This window comes from Argiope bruennichi, chromosome X2 (genome assembly GCF_947563725.1).
Source record: "Argiope bruennichi chromosome X2, qqArgBrue1.1, whole genome shotgun sequence".
Classification (NCBI taxonomy): domain Eukaryota; kingdom Metazoa; phylum Arthropoda; class Arachnida; order Araneae; family Araneidae; genus Argiope; species Argiope bruennichi.
The window spans coordinates 96,499,949-96,526,572 of NC_079163.1; the positions used below are offsets into that span (position 1 = coordinate 96,499,949).

Sequence of the window (26,624 nt, forward strand, 5' to 3'; positions counted from 1 at the left end):
GAATCAGCTGTCTTATAAATTAATTCTTTTATTATATTGAATTTTAAAGTAATGCCAGTAATCTTTCTTTAAAAAAAAACATATTTCTAAATTCATAGAAACGCGAATTATAATACTTCTGAACACCAAGTAATAACAATATATGTACATTCATTTTGCAGTCACGTTTCTAACATTATCTGATATATAATAGTTCTCAACTTTTACCTTTTTTTCATGACTCTCCTCTGAGTATTTTTGTATGGGCGAGAAAACTTTTTCTAATTATCTGTTTGCTTTGTATATTTAATTTTATTTACCTTCCGTTCCAAAAAACAAGAAAGGCTATTTGTAAAAGATATCGCAATTCTGAACTTCGATCATATGATAAAAACTCAGTGAAGAGCCCCAGTGATGTATCCCTTTCCAATAACCCACATCGTCAGATTTAGAATGCAGAAATCCATCCACACAAGCGGGCAGAAATCCATCTGATATTGAATCTAAACTAGTTCGAGTTCAGTAACCAAATTGACTATTGGGTCGGAATAATTGGAAACTGATTCAGAAACCCAGACCTTAACATCAGACCACAGCAGACACAAGCTTTAACAAAATAGGTAAGAGTATATTCACACCAGTGTGATTTTCGTTGACTCGTCTGGCAATAACAAGTCGATCGTGTTCACACTTGAAGTTAGCGTGAGTTGGCGGGCGGCTGTGCATATTTGATTGGTTTCGATTTTGAATAATTTCGTTTGCAGAAAAGATGGACATCGCATCGAAAATAGTAATTGATAAGCTGGACAGTTTACACTATTTGACGTTAATAATAACTCAAAGAGCAGGGCAAACTCCAAGGATTAAATATAAGGGATGAATTCGCATTTTTTTAATATCCTTTGTACAGAACCTATTAAACTGATAATTTTTTTTAAAAATATCTAAAGTCTATAAGTTGGTGATAGAGCTCAAAATGAAATTGCATTGAATTAAATATATAATACAATTTTGTTGTTGAAGGTTTATTCTGGCAATCTCTCTTTTTTCGGAGATTTCCTTGATAAAATGAATAATTACAGAATTATTTGAAGTAGGATTCCAAAGATTTTGCTGTTCATTAAAATGTTTAAAATAAAAGGACAATTAGGCAATAGTTTCATTTGCAAATTATTGTTCTTTCCTTCCCAATTTGATTAGCAAAATGTTGCATTAATATAATAAAACAAGTAATATAAAAAAATTTAAAGTCAATTCCTCTTTTCGCAAGAATTGAACTCGCATTCTTCTCCTTCACATGAAATATACTGAAATCCTTGCATTTTACCGATTGAGCTACTGCCTGTTGATTTCCATTTTCATTACAAACTGCTAAAACTCTATTTAAAGTATTGAAAATTAATTCAATTTAATAATTAAGGAATTAATATTTGAAAAAACTGTATTAACATCAAGTGTCATCCACTACAAGTTTTAAAAAATGTATCTGAACTTGAGTGGATGAATAAAAAGAATTTTATTAACGATTGAAAATTTGAACAAGATATATAAATATATATAGTAGAGAGTGTGAACTAATAGTAAGAATTGAAAAATAATAAACTCAATTTCTGTAGACATCCCACAAATGACGTAATCAGACGCTACAACTTTTCACCAATCAAGGGCAGTCATAACAAGCGTGCCGAATGATGCCATTGCTGACGTAGAAGAGCAGCTTATTCAAAAAATCTGTATGAGTTGAAAGACATTCAAACTTATTAATCTTTTTAAATAATAAGGAATTATTTTAAATTTAGCGCGTGAAAGCTTTTTCGTGCAATTTATGTTATTCTATTTACTTCCATATTATTTAGTGTTTGTGTGAGTGGCAGCATGTATCTCATTTGATCAGAGAAGTTTTTATTCATTTAAAAAGTTTTTTTTTGTGTTAAATTACATATTATCCTATATTATGTTTCATTTTATTCATATATAATTGTATTTATAAATAATAGAATTATAAATGAAAATATAATAATAGTTTCATTCAATAAAACTACATGACTAGCCAATATTTTTACAAACTCTAATTATTAAAATATATTAACTAAAATTATAGAAAATGTATTGAAGATTAAAATATATAAAATCTGTACTGCGCATTTTTTTTCAACAATTGTTGTGCAAATCTATCAAAAATAAAGGAATATCTGAAAATTGTTTAAAACATACTTCTGTGCTTGGTTATAATAAAACCTAAATAAATTAAACCTACTTTCAATAAAGATCTTCCATTCGATAATTTTTGTCAAAAATTAAATGCTTCCTTAAAAAGAACAATTAAAAAAAACACAATACCGACTTTGCAAAGTGACAAAAAATTATTCAGAGATGAAAGATACTATCCTTCCAAAAATTATGTAATTTGATCCATAAAATATCGCACGTGAAAAGGAAAAACTTGATCATCTTATCACCAGATAGTGGTAGGGAAAGGGATGAGGTATTCTTTATTGTCATCACATCTTAGTAAAAAGGAAAAGATATCAGAAAATCGATTAATCTCAATAGGGTGTCAAGGAAATGTAATGCTCCAACGAATAGTTTCCATTCCTATTGATTGCGTTTTCCAAAGAGTGTGACAAGTATTTAGGGAAAAGTGTTATTTCTGTCTTTAATCAGTAAGGGATACAGCACTCGTCTGATTAGCAAATATATTTCCATTTTTTTTTTGCAATCGAAAGGAATTCGTTTTGAAAGAATGCGACTACTTTAACAGTTTGTGTGTGTGTAATAAGCAAAACAAATATATTCTGAAATACTTTCTACCAATACACTAGAATTCTGGCCATTTTTCAAGGAAGAAATTAAGATTTTTTCCAAATAATTTCTAATTCTCTGAAGTAAGAGCCGGTAGCATATTTCCGTCTAGACGGCTGGCATGAAACTAGAAGGAAGGGAATGTATGCATGTTGATTAAAAGGATTCATTAACCTATTTCCTAAATAAATAAATTTGTAGGAAATACAAATTCAGCGAATAAAAATGTAATAAATAATAAAATCTTATTAACTCTTTTATAATCGGCCTATCTCTCCTAATTATTATATCATACATAATATCATTATCACCAGCCGTCGGCTTAAATAATATTTTGTACAAATGTGGATGGCGCGCAGTCACGGGTCATAATAAATAAAAATACATAGGGATAGTTAGGATAAATGGGAACGAATTTTGCAGGCTTTGTCATTTCATTCGATTTAAAAGTTTTTATGACAAGAAAAATAAGGCTATAATTTCTGTGCATACATAATCATGGTCTGGAAGATTCATTAAACAATGGGTTTTTTTTCTCTAAATTAATTTATTAATCAACCAATCTTAGTTAGAGCAACATTCATAATTACCCATTATGTTCCCAACTACCCTAGAAAATATGGAGTAGTTGGAAACACGTATTTTAGTTTCTTTTCTCAGTAACGAGCTGGTTTGAAGAGAATTATCTGTAATGATTAGAAACTACTGATTAATGCCTTAGAATTTATTTTACCGCCCTTCCCCCAAACTCCAAAATATTGTTGTTGTTTTTTAATGTTTTAACAATAAAAATATATTCTGTTTCATAGACTATCACATGCAGATTGTCATAATCATTTAATATCTTCAATTTGCAATAATGTATAATCTATCTCCAGTTTTGCCGAGAAAAAGTGGGAAATGAAACTTTTTAAAAACAAAAATAACTGATCTTTATGAGATAAGAAGGAAAAACATACGATTTAGAAATTTACTTTAAAGTGAATAAAGGACTACTACTAAGTTACTCTAAGTTAAGGTTAAAATTAAATTTTAGTACTCTCAAACAGAACGTTTAATTTTTAATTCAGCTAATTTTTCTCTGGCATTTATGCCGCCAGAAAAAATCTACTCAGCGATAGGAAATAGAAACATAATTTTTATCTAACACGTGGCAATCATAAACTACCGTTAATCACCAAAGCAAATCTTGAATCAGATGCTCTTGTCACATTCATATGGCCACAATCAACTCTATCAGTCCTTCAGACGAATGAACAAGAGTCATGCATTCTAATACCTTAAAACATCATATTATACATATTTGCTTAAAAATTAACCATGGATGATTCGAGTTGTTACTTTCTCATCTCCACAACCTTCATTTCTTTACGAAAAGAGTCAAAATCATTATCTTAAGAAACCGTACACGAGCATCACGTTTTATTTCACTTCCTCAAGATTAGTTTTCTTTTATACTCGATATCAACCAGTATTAAACTATTATTACACTTGAAAAATATTATTATGTAGATCATATGGTAGGTTCTTTAGAAATATCAGTTATTGATGTGGTATACTATAATAAACATTATTAGCTGAATGGGATTCTACCATGTTCCCAGACTGAATATCATCAATAATATAACATTGAAAAATATAGGGTTTTTTTTATTACATCAAACGCCTTTTCCTAATGATCTCACGATGAAAATTGTAGGGGTAACCCTATCCAGTTTCTCAGCAGAAAATCTAAAAAATGAAAATAAAATTATATTCGTAGATTTTATATCCTGCAGATCCAAAAAAATATACAACATAGCAACTTAATTGCAAATAACCGTGTACGGAATGAATAATGACACTTAGAAATGTTTTGTTTAATTTTTTTTATTACGGTTACAATTAGGGTAAACAAGTGCTAGAAAATTTCACTGATAAAAATAAGAAAGTGTTTATTGTCCTTATCTAGAATGCCTTAAAGAATGTACACGTTTTCCAACTCGCTAAGGTTTCACCAGTGCATACTATAGTCAATGATTCCAATTATCCTCACTGAAATCTACTTAAATGTTGCTAAAATAAATCTTGTTAAACATTTGATTAGGTTAACCTTGAGAAACTAAATTGACCAGTTATTAAACTCAAATGCTTCATATCGTACAATGCCTAGAGCCTTAAAACGCCTAAATCTATCAATGATAGAATGACCATGCTACACTGTAATTTAATGTACCATAATCACTAATTAATAATCGAGATATAGGATATAGAGATAGCTAATTTTTAGAAATGTTATACAAATTAGTCCAGACAGACATATATGCAATTTGATATTAAAATATCTCTTTAATTTTATTCTTTTTAAATGTGCATTTTCATTATTTTTCATACTATCAGAGAAATATGCAATTTATAACAGTTTATATAAAATTCCTATGATCCTTCAGACTTTGTGTATATTCGTTGGGCAGGCCAAACTTGTTTTCAGTAGGACCCCAAGCCCCTTATGGTCAATCCAGAGACGTAGGAAAGTCTTAGATCATTCAGACAAGAAAATTCTACTTAAATTTTCCATTGAAGATAACAGAAAACATTTAATATAATGTTATTAATTTCATCTTTTAAACACATTTACAGAAAGACGAGCATCTCAAGAATGTTGTATAAATATCTGTTGTCCTACTAAATATATTGCATTACTGAGTACTTACCATATCTGCTATAATATAAAGATGAATTGTTTGTATTTTCGATATGATAATGATAAATATAAATACCGCAAATAAAATTCAATCCACTCTCAGAAAAAGAAAAATTTATATATAAGTATTGTACTTGAATAACAAAACAACATTGACAGCTTTTACGTATATGTGCGCTGATTTTCTATAATCACGCACTTTTATTTCATTTGATTGGTTTCGTATTCGTGGCGGTGGAATCTTACTATCGATTTTTCGCACACCTTTTGATATCCAAGAATTTTGAAATTTTGTACGTGCATGCTCTCGATGACCATAAACAATTGTTATGCACCATTATCAAGAATATTTAAATGTATAAATTAATTGATTAATTTGAATTAATAATAGATTCATTTGAACAATAAATTAAAAAATAAAAAGCAAGAAATAATTAAAATAAAAAAATTATTTTTTAGACAATTAATAAAAGATTTATGTTTCGTTTTTAAACATTGTTTTGATTGAACTTATTTGTTCTTTTCAAAGCAACAAATTTGTGTAAAACATTTATATTAAAGCAGGAGAATGCAAAATATTCAATGAAAAGAATTGCTTAATTAATCATCATGACTTAATAATCGTTCATTCTTCAACATTCATCAACATAACTTCGAATTTTAAACTTGTATGTAAAATCTTTCAAAATAATTTATATTTCATTAAACGAGATTCCAGGCCTGCATGGAAGTATTCTCAGCTCTACTGGTTTTTATATTGACGTAATATGGTGGGGTTTTTTCTGCTCTGTTTCGTGTATAGAGGTAAGAAATCAATTGAGTCCAAGATTAAATAAATAAAAATTTACAATTTTTTGATGTAAATACCAAGTGCTAAATTTTTTCATTCTATCTCATTCCACTTTTTAGATATGTTCACAGACAAACAAAATTACAAGAACGTGCTTTCTTTAACTCAAGCAGTCTAAAGCGTTCATCAAAATCTCGAGGTCATTTTTTTTTTATAATAACAGAATTTTTTCAAATAACTTTGTATTCCTAAGGACAGTACTTGCACGCAATCATACTGAAAATTTGCTGAATAAAAAGCACTGCAAAAACCGAAGAATATATTTCTGAAAAAACAAATAATTCTTGCATAACTATAAAAAGGATTTTTATATAATGTATTTAGAATTTGAATTTTCTAGAGTTAATTTTTTAATATAAGATAGAAGAATATTGATAATTTAATTCCATTAATGTAGTATAAATCGATTTTATAAAATCCAGTATTATATAAATTACGATTTTCAATGCAAAAATTAATTTCTTTCCGTTGCCAGGAAATTTTAAACTATTTTAGAGTATATTGAGGATACTGGTTTTCAAATTCGATGTTGTTTTTACTGAATTCTCTCTAGTTTTTGAAATAATGCATATTCTCAACATTGTAGTTGCGTCTACACCCACTAATAAAATAAGTTTAACAACACCAGAACAGTTCTTTGAAGGAGAACTCAATGATTTGATATAAGGACTTGGTCGGTCAAAACAAAGCTCAAAAATTTCATAATCTAAATTATAAGGTAGATAATAATAATAAAAAAAAAACCTATCTGAAGCCTGGTATAAAAATAACAGTTTATTGAAAGAGGCAAGAGAAAATGTTTGCATACTTTAGTCAAAATAAAGAGTTTGTACATTTGAATGACATTCTTCAGCTACTTTTCTACGTAGGAATAGAATATACACTAGAAGGTGGGAAACTTATTATAGACAGTTCAAGCAGAAATTCGAAATACGTTTTATGCATATGAACAATTATTATTCTTCCGAATGAACTGTTCATTCTGCATAACTCAAGAAATAATATCAAGATGTTAAACTGGTTACGCAAAAGTTGTGCTATCGAAAAGTCTGTGAATTAGTTGATATAAAGACGATCAACTTCTTACTGAAGCAGCAAAGCTAATATATAAAGTAAACTTATTTATGTAGTTCGTGGGACAGTAGAATAAACGGAAATCATTGGAAATATATGGGATGGTCTTTAAGAGAAATATTTACAGTAGGTACAGTGAACCATCATTAAATTTTATTCCTTAACTTGCATTTGACAGATTTCATGCAATTTCCTTACTGATTCATCTTCTGATTTATATACCGTTTACTATTTAGGTTTAAGTTTCTTTAATATGTAGATTTACTTTTATTACTGATTCACATGCGAAACAGTTTAAATAAGAGCTGAGAACTGGGTACATAGTACTACACAAATTTAATTTTCCTTTTATCTTGAAAATTCGAACATATCTCATAAAAATATTGTCAGATTCCAAATTAGCATCATGAAATTACTTTAAAATCACTGCAATACCATTGGCAACAAATCAGTTCTGAGAAGTGTTATTTGTAAAATACACATAACATCACTGAAGGTAGGGAAAACTTTAATAAACATTTTCATATACACTCATACTACAAAACAGAAGTCTTTATAAAATGGACATGTAGTTTTAGAACAATTTCTATAAATCCGTTGTCGTCTACAGTAGGCATATCTAGTATAAAGTTGCAGATTCTCTAGACAAGCATTAAAAACACAACAAGAACTAGTTTCATCTGTTTAATGTATATAAAATTGTTAGGAATGGCAGGATATACATACAAGAGACCCATGAAATACATTTAGAATGTTTAAAACTAAATCAACACAGTATTGTTCAGGCATTTATAAAATTTAGTAAACAATATGCAATTTGCTTTCACAACCTCAGCAAAATTTGCGCGAATTTATATATACAACTAAGACATTTCATACCAAGGAATAACATACTCCTATAAACAATATTGTCGAATTTTTAAATGATTAATAAATTTTCTGACAATAAGATGATATTGATTCAAGGGGATGGACATTCCTTTCAAATAATTATTTTTAGTTTTAATGAAATTCATCGAATAGTAATTATAATGATGTTTAAAATACTCATACATGCTTAAAACTTCCCTATTGAGTATTATAATACAAATTTTCAAAGCAGTAAAATAAATTAATTTTTCTGTAATATTTCAGAATTTTTCTAGACATAAAAAACTAATCTATGTAGAAATTCCAAGGCTGAAATAATTGAAGATTTTTATGATCAACAACAAAACATCGTTCAACAAAACTCAAAAAAGAAAAAAATTCAGCAAACAACTGAAAATTACTACAAAATAGTGTCCTAAATAAATGTAAACAAAGTGTCTCCTGAATGTATATGCTGGTTTAAACAATAAAGGTTAAGATGCAATCTAAAAGAAATATATCATTTTCATAAAATCATACCTAAGTGAGATTTTTGCTATTTCATAATGAGAATGCACATTTGTCTAATAAATAACGAACATATGGCAAGAATTTTTAGAAAACGTTAACAAAATTTCATTGAAATAAATAGATTAAATATAGACCACAGAAACAATAGAAAAACACAGAAATTGTCTAACATAAAATAAACACGTCACAAGAATAATTTACATCGTGAATGATAACAAATGCACAAGATGCAAACGAAAGAGAAAAAAAGTTAGAATTCTTACTTCCGGATTAATTTTATATTTATAATATAATAATAATAAATAAATAATATTTATAAAATTGTGAAGGTTACTTACAAACACAAATTTTACAACCCTGAATGAATATTTCCTTGATTAATGACAATTTTTTTTGCATTTGTCATCAGATGCAGTATTTTAGAAATAAATAACAGCAACAAAACTTGGAGTAGTCATGTATAAATGCTCAAAAAATGTAAACATCTGAATAAAATATCATAAATTTAACGCATTAAATAAAATTACAGTTTACATCTGCATAAAAATTTTAAATCAAGCCATTACCATACAAGCCAAGAGAGTGTTTATTGGCTCTAATAAGAAAGAAAACAACATTGTAATTTTCAATATTTTTAAGATTCAAGTGGCAGATCAACTTTATAACCGGTTATCACACACTCAGCAAAGAAATAATCCGAAAGAAAAAAAGTGCCAGTTTCATAAAAAGAATTCCAATTTGCTTTTTTTTTTATTTCATATGTCTTGTTGCTCACAGAAAATTATTTACAAAAAATTGTAACAGATAAATAGTTAAGCATCAAAATAATACTTATCTATAGCAAGTGACTTAGTACAAATAATTGATATGAAGAAGTATTTCCAAGAAGGGGGAAAAAAAAAATGTCATGAACAAAATTATACTTTGAAGCAACCATAAATAAATATAAAACTGATGCATATAAATAATTCAACAAATAAAAGAATGATATAAATCAACAAAATATAATGAAATTCGAACAGACAATAAAATCTACAAATATACAATGAACATTTGATCATAAAATAAATATTTAAACACTGCTTTATGTACAAATAAGATATCCAATTTACATAAATGTAAGTAAATTCTATACATGAATAAGATAAAAATCAGATCTCTTTCTCTCAAAACAATACCCAATATGAGTAAATGAATAACGAGTAATATAATAAAAATCATATATCTATATATATATTTCATGACTATTAATTACAACGAAATAAAGAACCTTATATATAAATTAGAATCATATTTTAAAATGAGATAGATTTAATAAATTAAAAATATATTTAAAAACATGCAACAAGAGAATAAATAAATAAATTCATAAAATGGTGAAATAAAGAAAAGTGTTTCAGATCATACTCATTTTAAATCTTCATTTCAAATCAATACAATTTGTGAAGACTTATGAAATATAGCAATGAAAACAGGAAGAAAAATTAGCAACTTGTTGAAGTTTGTACAATTGTGAGTAGAGTCTCTTAATTATTATGACGTGCAAGCGTATAAAAAGAACGGGAAAAGAAAATTTAAGATGTGGTGGTTGCTCAACCGCTATGAAATAAAATATAAAAACTATAAGGAATAAGGGAAAATACAGAGAGAAATAACCATTATTTCTTCCGTTCATTTCACACTTGAGTGAAATGAAGAATTAAAGGGAAAATAACTTTTATCTAAATGTAATTGTTTTGAGAAACAATGCAAACAAGACAAAAAATATCTGAAAGTTTATTTGGCAATACAGCCATGGAAAGAAAGGAAAATCTTCCTTATATAAAGTTAGGAAATGTGATTTTTTAAGAATATTTTGATCAGATCATGCGAGAGTATACACTAAATAAAGCAAGTCAAAAAGGTTTAAAAATAGTCTATGACTACGAAAAGATGACCATACATTACAGATTATACTCATATTATATGCAAATAATGAATTTCATCTTCCCCTTGAAATTGTGTCTTTGAGTCCATGGACACTGGATTTGGTCCAATGAATATCAAAATAATTATTAGTCCATTCAAACCCTACTCAATATCTTAGAGTACTAATTTCAGAAAATTCAAATATACGAACATGCTCGCATATTTAAAACAGAGATAAATCATTTAATAAATCAGAAACTGAAAAAGATTATTCTGAAAAATAAGGTACTTAAAAACGCAGTATAAGTATTCACTAAGCTTTGCAAAAATAAGATAAATAGGATTTATTTTAAATTTTTATAATGCATAACATTAAGAAAGTTTTAAAGTTTACACGCTTAAAAATTCCACCACACAAATACTACTGACAAATTTAAGCGTCTCAAAAACATTTTGTATCCTCAAAGAAAGCTGCACAAAAACACAACTGTTGAGAAAATAAGCTTGCAAGACTAAAATTCATTTTATATCCATAAAGAGATGCCTATTAAGAGTGTTGTATTGTTTTTTGAAATTTTAATCTGATGTGCCAGGATGCAAAATGTGAAAGACAAAAATGATTTTTTAAATAATTTAATAAATGATGCTACTAAGCAATTATAATAAAAATTAATCAGCTTTTAACACTGGGTCTTAACTGTGAAAGATATTCTATTGAATACACTAGGAAGATTCAAAAGAAATTGCCGTTTTGAAGAATCTATTAACTATGACTCAGAAAGACAAATTAGCTGCAAAATCAAGTATAAACAAAGAACATCTCCATAATTATTTTGATGTTCATAGAATTAGCTGCAGATATTAGTAATTTTATTATTTCAATAGTTCAACAGAAAACAAATGAAATAAATTCATTAGTTAATAACTTGAAGAAAAGGGAGTCTGGTGTAGGCAGAATCTTTAAAAGAGAAACCCCCTTTTGACGCCTCAAAAACGCTAGGCGATTATTTAAAGTGTTAATGACTGGCTTGTACATACAAGATTTTTCAAATAAAAAAAACAATGTATAAAATCGTCTCATATGTTTAATCTAACGATAAATTAACCGATATAGGTTTCCTCGCATCTGCAAGCAGAAATAAATAATTTTTCAACCAAAAAAAAAAAAAACATTAGTGAAAGCATAAAAGCTGCTAAAATGACAAAAAATTTCAATGCTGTTTTAAGCTCATTGACATACGCACGTGTATAGCAAAATATTAAATATCTATAAGTAGTTTTTTTAAAAAAAGACCACTGATAAGTATTTTCACAAATACTGAAATGGAAGAGAATGGACAATAATTTAAACTGCAGATGAACTAATTAAATTTTTAACAGAACATAAAAAAATTGGATATAACTATATTATACAGTAAAAGAAATAAACAATTTATTTTAAAAATTACGGTGGGTCTCTGTGTGTGCTTCTATGAAGAATATGCTGCAATTAAACTACTCACTAATATAATGAATTATTTGTTCCTTTTTAATAATCTACAAAACTGGCACATAGTTGAGCTATTGAGGATCATACTAGACCATATCTTACTACTCGATCTATGATTAAATCAAGACAAATAAAAACATAGCGAACTTTTTTTCAAATCGGTCGGACATACGGTCAATATCACAACTGCAAAAGCTCACCAGCGTCTGAAAGACTACATATTAAACAGTTTTCCAGACTAAACATTAACGCACACGGAAAACGGCAATGACTTTACAATCACCTAGCAAATTACTTTAATCTTATAATCAAGCAAGAAATTTATGTCCTGTAAACGTTCCTTCAACTTTGAGAATTTATATATTTCTCAACAAAATTATTTCAAAAACCCGGATTGCATTATAGATTTGACTTTAATATGCACAATTAAATTCACTAAACTAAGACGAAATTTCGCTAACAACGATGAAAGAACTGTTTTTAAAAAATTAAGGAACAGAACACAAGAAATAAGGAAAAGTAATTAACTCCATCAGCAGTAACTTTTTCATGTTTCTTTAAAAAAATTTAATATCAATTATTCTGTTTTTATAAACATAATTTAAGAAATATATGAATAACTCTTAAATAATTACAATTCTTGTACAAATTCTATGAATTTCACTATTGTTATATATTACTGAATTCCTTACTAATAAAAAGTATAAAGATATACTGAGTATAAAAGTAATTAAAAAACAGTATAAAACTTTATACATAGATTTGGGCTTTATGTAGACATCATTTCATTTTTATCAGATCAACTAAATAACTTTAAAATAACGATTTACAACTGTCACATTAATGGCACCATAAGATAATATTTTCTTTTTTTAAATGGTTATATTCAAGCATCACAGAATAATTGCAACAATATTTGTTCAATTTAATATGTACAAACTAGGTAAAAAATCTTAATCCACAAACAGCTAAAAATTTCTCAATAAACAATTCAGAGTCTAAGACGGCAATATGGGCAGCACGGCCTATCAGAGAATTGGCACTACTAGGCAGAGCATGATGGACATCATACCTAAGGAGGGCAATATCTGGATTCTGGATGATTGGCTGCATTAGGTTGGTTACCATTTCTCGATAAACCACACCTTATTGAAAGTAAATATTAAATGAAATTTAAAAAATTAAGTGGAATGAAAATACAACAGCAAAAAGGTAAACATTTCTCTTTCAGTCATAAAAGAAAAAAAATTAGAATATATATATATTTATCAATACTAATAAATTGTTAATAACATTAAGGTAGAAGAGAAACCACAGCTTACAAAGAAAATTTTTTAACATGAAATTACTTATATAAAAAAATATACAAAACACACATTCTTCTGTTTGCCTGGCTATTAAATGTGAATAAATCATCAAATATAAAGTATATTAAGAAAAAAAACTAGAACTTGAAGCATTATATCTTAAAAATCTACAGGACTAATGAATTAAATAGCAAAGATTTTATAAACTGAAAATAAATAAATTTTTAAAAAGTCTGGGTGACGAAATTGATCAATCATGACCACATAAGATGAGTATGCAATAAAAAAGAAACACTTAGACGGTTTGAAATTAAAAATTACTTAAAAATCCTTTTTCAAAATATTATTATAAAAAATATGTTATTAAACTCAAAGATAAAACAAGAAACACAAAAAACGTTTTTTTAAGTGGATGGCATTCAAAGAATATCACTTATAAATGAATGATATAATGGCAGAAAGCAAGAACAGTGTTGGTTTCCATAATTAAAGAAATATTTTATTTAATTACAAAAAGTTGCTTAAAATATGCTTTAATAAAAAGTTCATTTATACACCCATTTTGTAACGCAATTTTTAAAATAAAACAAGTGGTCAAAAAATGAAATTTTTGGTTATAAAAAGGTAGATAAGACATAGTAAACATTAAATGGGCATCTTTACAAGGAAAGTAAACTTGAAAATAAATTTTTAAGTAAAATCTAAGTATAAGCAAAAAAAGCAAGTACATATTACATACAATTATAAATACCGTACTAGTATTCATTAAGGATCATGTTAGAATAGAAAAGTTGATCTTCTGTAGGTTAAGTATATTAAGAGAAAAACTAGAACTTGATAAAATAAGAAACACAAAAAATGTTTTTTTTAAATGGATGGCATTCAAAGAATATCACTTATAAATGAATCATATAATGGCAGAAAGCAAGAATAGTGTTGGTTTACATAATTTTAAAAAAATTTATTTAATTATAAAAAGTTGCTTAAAATATGCTTTCATATGGAGTTCATTCATATACCCATTTTGTAACGCAATTTTTAAAATTAAAACAAGTGGTCAAAAAATGATATTGTTGGTTATAAAAAGGTAGATAAGACAGAGTAAACATTAAATGGGCATCTCTACAAGGAAAGTAAAATTCAAAATAAATTTTAAAGTAAAACCTAAGTATAAGTAAAAAAAGCAAGTACATATTACATACAATTATAAATACCGTACTAGTATTCCTTAAGGATCATGTTAGAATACAAAAGTTGATCTTCTGTAGGTTAAATATATTAAGAAAAAAATAGAACTTGAAGCATTATATCTTAAATATCTACAGGACAAATGAATTAAATAGCAAAGATTTTATAAATTGAAAATAAATAAATTTTTAAAAAGTCTGGGTGACGAAATTGATCAATCATGAGCAGATAAGATGAGTAGGCATTAAAAAAGAAACACTTAGACCTTTTTATACACTTATCTATTTTAAACACTTATCTACCTTTTTATAACCAAAAAATGAAATTTTTGGTTATAAAAAGGTAGATAAGACATAGTAAACATTAAATGGGCATCTTTACAAGGAAAGTAAACGTCAAAATAAATTTTAAAGTAAAATATAAGTATAAGTAAAAAAAGCAAGTACATGTTACATACAATTAAATACCATACTATTATTCCTTAACCATCATGTTAAAATACAAAAGTTGATCTTCTGTAGGTAGAAGTAACATTTATAATTAAAATAAGGCAAAGCATTAAAATGTAATATTATAGTATGCAAGGTTGGTAAAAATAATATGTTATTGCGGAAAGAAAGAGGCAAAGTAAAAATTATCTCAATATTAGGGATTAAATAAATGGGATTATTGCAAAAATGAAAAAGAAAAATGACTTTTCTTTAAAAAAAATAATAAAAGCCAAAAGTCCAAATTCAGTGTTGATTTTAACTGCTAGCTTGAAAAAAAAAAAGGGTAGCAAATATAAATTATATACATATTAGGAAAAAAGATGATATATCAATTGGTAAAAACTAATACAAAATTATAAAATCATTATCAGGACTTGGCTGTTATCTTGTAAATCACTGTCTTGTTCGGCCACAGTAATGATTTTTTAAGGTTAAAAAACGCCTCGTATCTTCTTTTTCAACATTTTTTTTTCAGAGAGAAAATTAAAGTTTTCTAAAATATACATAATACTATTTTGCGCCTCTCCCCCAAAAAATGTAATCAGCAAATGATATAATTCCAAGCAAAATTAAATGAAAGATCCAAAGAACACATAATGGAGACAACAAGTCAAGCTCAACCTCTTGTATAATGCTAGATGGAAACAAGGAGCCAGAATGATTGCATCCTACGTCCTATACTGAAGAATCTAATTTGACGTATAGAATTTTGAAAATTACTGGCTGATTAGTAGTACATGGATGGTATCTAGTCATCAATTGTTTCAAGGTCTATAGATAGCATAGAAAGAGGAATAGATTCCCCCTCCCAAAAGTTACAGTATATTTGTCAAAGTAAGAGGAGGAGTTAATATGACTCAATGTTATCATTCTAGGGTTAAACAATGATGTATGTTTAGATAATCCAAATGAGAAATAAATGTAAAAAATGGTAGTGAACTATAAATTCCTAAAGGAAGTTTTCAGAAACATTACTCCATTTTCTCTACTCAAAGTTCAATAATTCAAGAGATATTTTTGTATCTGTCAGTGAGCATTCTCCAAAAATTATTCATACAATTGAAACTAGATTCCTCAATTAATCATAATAGTACTTCTTTTCAAAAATTAACATTACAATCTGTATATTGTAAAGGAACCTTCTAAACACTTAAAAATTAACTAAAAACATAATATTCTAAATAATGGATACAAAGGAATAAATCATCTCCAAAAAACATAATGTTAGAAAATGATACTGATAAAAAAGTTTGAAATAACAAGATCTGACAAGATTGGATTTAATATTTATTATGCAAGTTTGCCAAAACCAACTTTTAAGACTTTCCACAAAATTAAAAAGTAATGAAAATAAATTACTGAATATCCCTGTCCAAAAAAGATTATAAAGATTAAATATCATATTTATTAACGAGGCACAAAAATTATCGATAATTAGGTTCTATCAGGAAGGTACTAGTTATCTGTTCAATTAAATACGATTATTTATAGTTCTGATAAACAAGTAAGATCTCGAAAGAAATACGGACAAATATTTTTTTTCAAAATAAGCATTCAGATTTAAAGATCGTGTCATACCTTGTAAGGACGTATCTTTAAGGGCAGGCTTACAGAGCTCAATTCGAGCAGAATGGAGAGGTACATATCGATCTTGAGAAGATCCAAATAACAAGATATTGCGAAAATGTTCAAGACCTAGAAACAGAAAATGCAATGCAAACACTGAAATGCGATATATTTCATTTATAAGGTGAATATGAATTTAGCAGATACTTAAAAAAATTACCAGGTTTTTGACTCAATTTATACAAAAATGTTTGCCTCAGATCTGAAGCATCTTTCATTGATAACTGAAGCAAAGAACCAGATTTCTTCCACTTTTGCATGAACCACATGCCTAGAATAACAGTTCAAAAATCTTCAAACCACAATTAATGAAAACAGAGATAATAGCTTATTTTAATCATAAAATAAGCACATCTGTAAAAAATGTAACAATACATACCCATATTTACCAGCCCACTGCTGTTATATAGAGTCCCCAAGTGAGGGCCAGATAAAGACAAAAATGTATGCAATTTACTTAAGTATGGTTTCATTTCTGGTCGAGTAAGAGCAGAACGTATGATAATATTACCCAAAGAATGACCAATAAAGCTGAAATAAAACAAGTCACTGTAATCAATCATTAATATCAAGAGAAAATGTAAAATTAGAAGTATTAAATGAAATAATCAGCGATATTAAACAGTTGCCAAAAAAAAAAAAAAAAAAAAAGGACAATTAAGACAGCAAAGTAGAATTTTCGGACTAATCTATTTAAAAAATTCGGCATCTTTATGTTATCTTATAAGCAATTATCCAAGTGAATAATATACTCGGAAATAATTTAACTACTCATTTGAGAATAATATTAACATTACAAGACAGTTGTTATATGGACAAAAGCATATTGCTATCCAACAATAGGATTAACTAATTAATTGTTAATTAATTAGTTAGTTATTACCCAACAATTAAATGCTGTGTTTTTGTATATTTGAATCATATGGTTTTGTTTATTTGGTGAAGTATTTCAAATACAATTGTTGTTTTTAAAATTAATTTTAAAAAAAGATGGTTAAAAACTATAATACATGGGAAAATCATACTTTTATTTTAAAATTTAGTTCACTGCCATGTCTAATATATAAAAATGAATAAATGATCTTTTGTTCCTCTTCAATGCAATCCTGAACCATTCATCTATTGTGATAAAAAATACTTTGGTGAGCTACTAAGAACACATTCGTGAAAGTTTCAAACAAACAACAAAAACAAAAATTGAATTGACATTCTTCGTTTTTATGCATTCCTATATCATTCATTCGATTATGATGAAATCTTCGTGAATTGTTGGGTGCGCGTCATCTGTAAAACCCGGCGTCAACTTTAAAATGCGTCTCTACTAGATTCCAGCATATATAAAATTACATATTCGAGTCGACTTTAAACTATTCTTATATTCAATGAAACAGGTGGAGTCTTGCTTTGACCCGTGACAATATTTTAATCATGTCCAGAATAGTGAAGCATAATTTGAGCAAGAAATTATATAAAGTTTAACTTTGTTGTTTCGGCCTGCACACAATCCTCATCGGTTTGCAATGAGCTCAAATTTATTCTCAAAATGAAATTGTCTTGGCCCCTCACAGGTTCCAAGGAACGTGCTGCGTACTGTTTAATTCGGATGAATGAACATGAGAAATCGTTTGATTGGAATCCGAGATATACGAATAAATGCAAACCCATTCGGTGGGAGTTCTCAATTTTACTAGCAAGTGAAATTTCGACAGACTCTACAAGTCATATCAAAATCAATACCCAGCAATTGATGACTCAACCATGCCTCAAAGTATTGCATCTTTGGAGATATGTGTAGAAATTCACATTAAAAACGAGTGTGACTGCAATCTGTATATCTGTATTGCGAGTATATCTGCAGCACGATGCCTCAATCATATTTTCAGAGTAGCTATTGGACATTAGTAATGGAAAAGTGCCAGCAGATACCAACACAAAATATATTTAATTTCCATTGATTTTTGGTATCATTGCTCCCTCAATCGAGGAATTAATTGAAAAAGTTTTCTCACTAATTGCCAGCAATTACAAAAATCACTCATAGTTTTGTGAATGTACTATTTCGACAGCAAAAAACATCGACATCAAAGTAATCAACTACGAAAACCACGAACCAATTGCGGGCGAGTCAGTCACCTGCAAATGGATTGATTGTGTCAGGAATGCGAACGATATTTTAAACGGTATTTATAAACGGTATTCAATTAAGCTTTTCGTTAAATCTTTCTGGCATGCTACCGCACAATTTATCACTTAAAATCCACGCAAGAAGAATTCTTTTGGGCAACATTAATCCACTACAATTGCCAAAAGAAACAGACTCGATAACAAAAGAAAATGACATCAAAAGTCATCGAAGCGACAATTCTAAATAGCAAATCAAAAGGAGAAGATATGCCGATTCCAAGTATTCCCACCGATATGTCATTTGATTTCCACGACTACAACACCGTGTTCGCCTAGCATAATCAATAACTATCAACAAAGTCAATCGTTTTAGATGTGTGAATCAAATCTGAAAAATCCATGTTTTTCACATGGCCAATTATATAATGTATCTTCATGAAAAGGACAGAAAAAAAATGTTTTTGCAGAAGATGGAGAGACCAACAGCATCATGAAAATATTTTCACCTTTCATATATGCACATTAACAAAGAAAAAACATCAGATGTGCTATTTAATGATTTTGTTCATATGATAAGCCTTTTATCATTACATTTCATAAAGACAAATTTCGAAGCTCGGATGCTTTGCAGCGCAGTGGCAAATATTAGTTATGTATATAAATGTAGGACTTGAATCCAACATTCTGATTGAATTTATCGAGCGAATATGTATTTTAGATATCTTTTTTCTTTTTTTTTCTTTTTTTTTTCGACCGATTGAACTAAAATTTGACACGATACTATAGTTGTATTTACAGTATCTCATACCGAATTTTATTGGATTTTTATGCATGCATGCGAAAATACAGACCAACAGACAGTCAACCCTTCAACAGATTTGATTTGAAATTTGATAAGAGTCTACATTTTAGATGCTAAATCTGTATATCAATTTTATCTATTTAGCTCTTAACGTTTTTTGGTTGCCAAATTCTCTCGTACTGGAACAGGTAGACAGACAAACGTTTTCTGAATGGAATTCGTTCAAATTTGATACAAATAAACAAATTTGGTTTAAAGTTCATATATCGAATTCTATCCGTTTAGCTCAAAGCAGTTTTGAATTATTGTGTTCAGTAACAAATATAATGCCAAAAAAGTGTTTTTCAAACTCGATGAGGGCTAATATAAGAGATTCGTCAAAATCTCGAGCTCGCATTTTTTTTTTTTTTTTTTTTTTTTTTTTAACGATTATAGAGTTTTCTCTATCCTTTCTATACGATAGTGTAAAATAGAGGTTGCTCAAATATTTCACAGAAAACCTGAAAAACGTTTGAACATTCAAATTCCTAATTATTGTGAAAATATTCTTTATGATAAATTTTAATTATTCTTACATATTAAAGTATTTTTACGAAAAATATATCTTACAGATTATTTGGCACATTTATGATAATTGGTGATGCCTCTTTCTTACCATAAAATGTCTTATCCACTTCTTGGAAAAATATTTCGTAAAAAATAAAAAAAAATCAAACTATTTCATTAAAGGAAACTTCCACTGAAATGCAGCATATATTTTGGTTTTATCAACAGAAAATTAAATCTTCCTACTGGCACATTTTCCCTCAGTAAAGCTTGACTTAGTTGTTGTACTATCTGGATAAATTCAATAAAAAACACGAACAATTTAGTTATATGTTTATGTGGATTACTGAGGATATATGATTTTGTTATTCCTGTTTATGATTAGTTACATGATTTTGAGGATTACCATTAAATATTTATATTTTGCAGACTAAAGTGATAGGGCGTAGGCAACATAATTATTAAAGGCTTTAAAGTCAATAGCAAAATCGAGGCAAGTGCAAGAACTAATTTGTTTTGCAACAGATTAACAAGATAAGAAGTAGTATTTCTTAAGTAATATTCAAATTAACAATTAGAGCCAAACTTAAGAGCTTATTTGCTACCACACGACAGTAAGATAACTCAAAACTCTTTCAGAATAGAGCTACCTCCTTTCTGCAGACACTCGTACAATTTTTAAAAGTTATTTTTGAAATCTTGAAAATCTATCGAAATAATGGTGTTGAAACAAAATTCCAGGGCGTTTTAAAACAGACAAAATTAAAAAACATATCGATATACGAAACGATACCCTTCACCTAAATAAACCCTGCAAAAATTTCAAATTCAATATAAAAAAAAATCATTGATGATCTAAGCAGGTAGGAACAGAAGACCACAATTATAAAAATCAGTCAATTTTGTAAGATTTTTATTTAAAAATAGATTATCACCATAAAAACGAGGGGATCTCAGAATATAAAAAAATGTTCTACATAAAATTATATAATTTAAATCAAAAATGAGAAAAGCTTACCGAAATAAAATTAAATATTTCAAAGTTTAGGATTATTTACAACATGAAGGGAAGACACAGTTCATTTTCTTAAAGGATCAATAAAATCCTCGGTATTCAAATAAGTCTTAATTGCATTCACATGAATTTTTAATACATTCAACAAAGAATAAAAGTAATTACTAAAAAGCATTAGCACTTGAACGTTTCAAAAAGTAAATTTCTAAAACTCACCTAATTTTTGCAGGTTTCAACCCATAGACTTCAATATAATAACTAACTTCAGAGACTAAACGATCTGTCATAGTATCGAAATCATCAAATGTTTCGCCCTGAGAAATATAACATATTCAGTAAATATTTTCTTCCCTGAAAATTAAAAACCATATACAAAAACACGTTTTTCAAAAACTGAGAAATATTAATACCTGATTTCTTTCTGACATCAAAAATTCAAAATTAACAGTCGGCAATCCCAACTCTAAATATGTCTTAACCAATCTCAAATCGGCACTATTTCCTAAAAATAAAATAAAACTGTTATAAATGGATCGATAACTTTAAGTAAAACATTTAAAAAATAAAGTAGGAAGACTGTGACCTTTCATTCAAATGTGAGCTGTTTGATTTAAACAAAGCGTGCAATATATAAAAAAATTATAGATTTTGATTACATTTTATTTTGTAATTCATTCTTTAGCCATATTTTAAATTGAAAATAATATTTTGTAAATTCAAAATTTGGTGAGATTATATTACAAAGTACACATTCAGAATAAAACAGTGAAAGCACCAGAAAACATATACTTGTTTAAGCTTCAATGGTTTCTCTAATTATACTTCTTTTATATTGAAACAAGTTTTTAAATGAACGTTAATTATATTTTAACTGTTACCCAAAGATAAGGATATTAATGAATTATGAAGAATCAATTCTTATTTGGGCCTGAATTTGATCTCTACTTTCAGTTTATACAACAGTGAACTCAGTTTTTATTTTACCTTGAGAATGCAGAAGATTGGGGTACTTTTTTTTTACATCACTTGGGGTGTTCAGGTGGTGTAATCAGGTGTGATCCCACAACTTGATCAATAGAATCATCAAAAGACTCTTGCCTGAAGTGTTTTTCTACTAGACATATAAAATGCTAATTTTTTATGATAGCGCCACCAACTCCAAAGTTGACAAGACAGTTATTTGACTGGGAATGCACAAGAAAATACCTAGCGTTTTCCAGAATGATCATAGCTCATTATATTGCAAGTATAAGATTTGCATTATCGTAGGTGGTATGCTTTCGTGGTGTTTTTGCATTTTTCATAACATTCTGACATTTTTATCTACAAAGATTATTCCTCCTTTATTGTTCTTGATGAAATAGAAGTACTATCTCCCAGCAATCCACCATTGCATTTCACACTTCTGTGTAGTTGTTTAAATATATTTGATCATCTCTAAAATTTCGTCCAGGATTTTTGACTTAACCTGTAAATGTTGCCTTACATGACAACACACAAAAATTTATGTACACACAACAAGTAGTTAAAAGAATCACAAACAAATGATAATAAAGGATGATGATAATTTTCAATATAAAATTTATCAAAAGGTAAAATATATTCACGCAATAAAATACAAGCTATAAAAATTAACTAAATGGGGAAACTGACCAGAGTTAATAGCGTAAGAGATGAAATTAAGCGAAAAAAAGTAGATTTGGAAGTTATAAAAATATTATTTACTTTGCATTATAAATATTTCGCTCTTAATGTAAAGAAAATAAACAAAATTTTGTAATATTTTAATCTTATAAGCTTTGCTTGAAGAGACATATTTATATTAAAATCACTTGTAACTGATACGATTGCAGAAAAATTACTCCTTTGCCTCATCTTAAGTAAATAATTTTTATGTAGAAATTGCATAACTCAGAGTCGTAACAAAAGATTTGGAGGTCCCAAAGTGGCAGAAGTTAACCCAATCTAGACCGTCTTTTTTCAAATAAGATTGAGCCTTTAATTGATAATTAAAGCAGCTGTAAATTAATGGAAAATTTTTGATAAATATTTCGTTGATGCGCGCATTATATGTTATTATATAACATTACGCATAACTTCGAAAAACCAATTACAAGTTGGTATATTTTCTCTTTATAAGAAAATATACTAACTTCACGGTTTTTGATTTATCCTTTTAAACCTAATGTTGTTCCAGAATACTCTCGGAAATACAGCCTCCTACTTCCTAGAAGCCTTAACTAAAAGTCTTTTATCTAAGCTGGCTTATATAGTAATGTTATTTTGTAGCAAGGTTAGCATAATCTAATTTGTCATTAAATCATTCCTAGCGATCATTTTTTCTTTAATCAGAAATAAAATTTATTTCTATTTGATCAATAATTTCTAAGCTTGAAAACGGAAAATCCAAATATTATTAAATAATTTATTTAAAACAAAATTTCTGATTTAGAAAAGTCGATACATTTTTTTCTCCTCAGCTACGAGCCCCATAAACTCGGGACCTAGGCAACCCTGCAAGAATTAACAGACACAGAAAAAAATAGATAATCGTTGATTTTGATGGTACCTTGACCTGAATGATGAAAAATACTTATTTTTTTCATCTGGGAACAATGCATTTCCCCAATACTGATCAGTTTAGATTATATATTCATGATACTATTTAAATCTTTTATTTAATTGGAAATACCCATCTTAATATTAAAATCTTTTACCAAATCTTGCAATTATATCAAGGCATTCAAAATTTACTTGAAGTGCGGAAATTAGCATTTTGTGATTGTCCATAATTTACGCATATCAGTGTAAAAATCTATTTTGAATTTTCATATAAACTGTATAATGCAGAAATAACACATATTTTCTTAATATTGTCCTAGTAAAATTAATTTCATTTTAATGAATAATCAGTTATTACTGAATTCGAGCAAAATAACTACTCAGCTACTTAAGTTACTAATTTTAACATCATTTTAGAAGAAGCTTTGATGTAATAGTATTAAGTACCCATTTATTTAAATGAATATAACTTTCCCTTCAATAATAAATTGAGTGAAGCATCTCTTTCTAGATATATTCCCACAAAGTTAAAAAAGCTTTGAATAAATAAAGAATTTGGCGCATTTCTAGGAGCAAAACAATATGAGCAAAGCAAGAGTTTTAATTCAAAATATTTCACTTCAAATGTTTGTAAAGAAAATAACGTTTTTTTTTTTTTTTTTTTTTTTTTGAATACGCCGCTTCTGATAGGATTAATTGATTGTTATATTTGCGGTTTGAGAGCTACTTTCGAATTTTAAAAAGTAAACATCTTTAAGTTTTAAAAGTCTTAGTTAACACATAGTAGAGTTAAAAAATGTTTCCTGTTGTTCATTATAATTCTTACTTTTAAAAGAACTTACATTTGTTTCAGTTAAAGGAATTGAAAAATACAAATTTCTAGTTCAAAAATATATTACCAGAAGAAATAGTCAGATAAATACATTTACTCAGGGGGAATTCGATACTAATAATTAATTTTTTATTAAGTAGTAACTTTATTCTAAATAAGTAATTATTAACATCTTCAAAAATGTTACAATATACTAACTAATGGAGTTAAGTGTTTGTAAACGATCCAAAATTGACTTGAAAAGTTCTTTAATAATTGATTTCACTTCACATAGCGTCCGTTTAATTCGCATAAATACATTTAGTTTAAAGCATCATTCAAAGGTCAAATTTAATAATAGATAATTATTTTCTCTTGTTTTATCTATCATTTTATTTTGTTATAATATTCAAATAATACATAAATTTATATCCAGTATCAGCTCGATATAATACATATCATTATGCTATCTATATATTTAAAATAATGAGGAAAATAAATGAACCAGCGACCAAACCCCAACCTCTGGTCCAATTTAAACAATATTTGTTTCCCGTGAAAGTTTATGTCCTTTAGATATGTCATCAATTGTCACTTGCCCTCATATGAGTTCCATTTTCAAGAGAAAATTAAAACACTATCTGAGTGTAAATTATCAATAGAGAAAATTTACGACAAAGTTCGCATCCATAACCACTGTACTGATTTCGAAGATTTTTATTTCACGTAAACAATTATCAATGATAGAGAGCATCAATGTTCTTCTACTTCCTTCCTGTACATTTCAAGAAATATCATAGATTAAAACTTTGACACAGTCCTAGGCCTAAACAACTCGAACTTCATTAATTCTCAGTGCATAATTGTCAATTTTGCAACTTTGAAGTATAGCTAACCAGCCAGAATGCTTTATCATTATCGCATAATTTTTACTTGTATTATTGTAACTATACCTTCATTATACATATGCTGTGATAAAATGTAGTTCATTGAAACAGATTGACATGACTAAATCAATCTTATAAATTCTAGCCATCTTCAACGACTTTAATGATATTCATATGATATCAATTTTAATGAAACACATTATCAAAATACTATTTTAGAAAGAAAATGCATAATAAATTATAACTGCATAGTAATGGTAGATTATTTTGATTGCTTAGCTATGTTTTCAAAGTTGCGAATTTAATTCGAGACGAAAATTGACGAAATCTGTCTAGTTGTTGAGATTGACTCTATAAGTTTTATATTGCAAAATCGCAAGTTAGTTAGTTATTTCTGATTTTGTGACACAAGAGCCATATCTGGCTATGCTGCGCCTGCAAAATCGCAAGATAATGGAGGCGGAGGAGGCGATCCATGATGATGTATCTAGGAGTCATAAACTATCATAGAAAATAAAAATTGGTGATATTGGTACATTAGATATTTTATTTAACGACTGTGACTGGGAAATTCTGTCACCATAAAGAATGTACAGTAAAGTAGAGTTTGAGATATCTTTCCAAAATGGACGGTGGTTGAGAGCAGAGGGATTATTGATTATATATCCAAGTATCACTAACTTTCAAAAGAAATAAATAGTGCGAAATCTGTCGCAGTGTTTATAACTGGTGGATTGGTTCCTTAATATTATCGATTATTTTAAACCTACAGATCATGGAAGAGCTTCTAGCAGTTCTAGCTGCTAGATGATTCCTCATTTTCTATCATTAAGCGTCGTTTAGTCGTAGGATTCTTATTACCTTGACTTAGTAGAAATAATTAATTAATACAAATAATTATTAATTATAGTCAAATTAGCGATTAAATTCTTATTTGCCTTTATTTATATATGAAATGAGTTACTGTGTGCTATTCTGACAAATTACAGATATGCTGTTTGTCCTCCTGGCAGAAAATTTCCATCGCCACTTTCGCTAAAAATAGCACCATTCTTGGAAAATATCGTTTAAATCTTAAAACAAACCCATTAAATGGGAAG

General features: G+C 28.0%; 1 protein-coding gene across 2 annotated transcripts in view; it reads right to left on the reverse strand.

Moving 5' to 3' along the window:
* Window positions 1-10,074: 10,074 nt before the first annotated feature.
* Window positions 10,075-26,624, reverse strand: part of LOC129960258 (protein FAM135A-like) — a 67,683-nt gene continuing 51,133 nt past the window's right edge. For both annotated transcript variants that reach the window (XM_056073537.1, XM_056073536.1), the window contains 6 exons: window positions 21,675-21,766; window positions 21,481-21,578; window positions 17,157-17,308; window positions 16,938-17,048; window positions 16,730-16,846; window positions 10,075-13,310 (listed from right to left, as the gene is read on the reverse strand). In XM_056073537.1, the coding sequence (XP_055929512.1) occupies window positions 13,105-13,310; window positions 16,730-16,846; window positions 16,938-17,048; window positions 17,157-17,308; window positions 21,481-21,578; window positions 21,675-21,766 (776 nt within the window). In that variant the 3' untranslated portion in view covers window positions 10,075-13,104. The remainder of the gene's footprint in view (window positions 13,311-16,729; window positions 16,847-16,937; window positions 17,049-17,156; window positions 17,309-21,480; window positions 21,579-21,674; window positions 21,767-26,624) is intronic.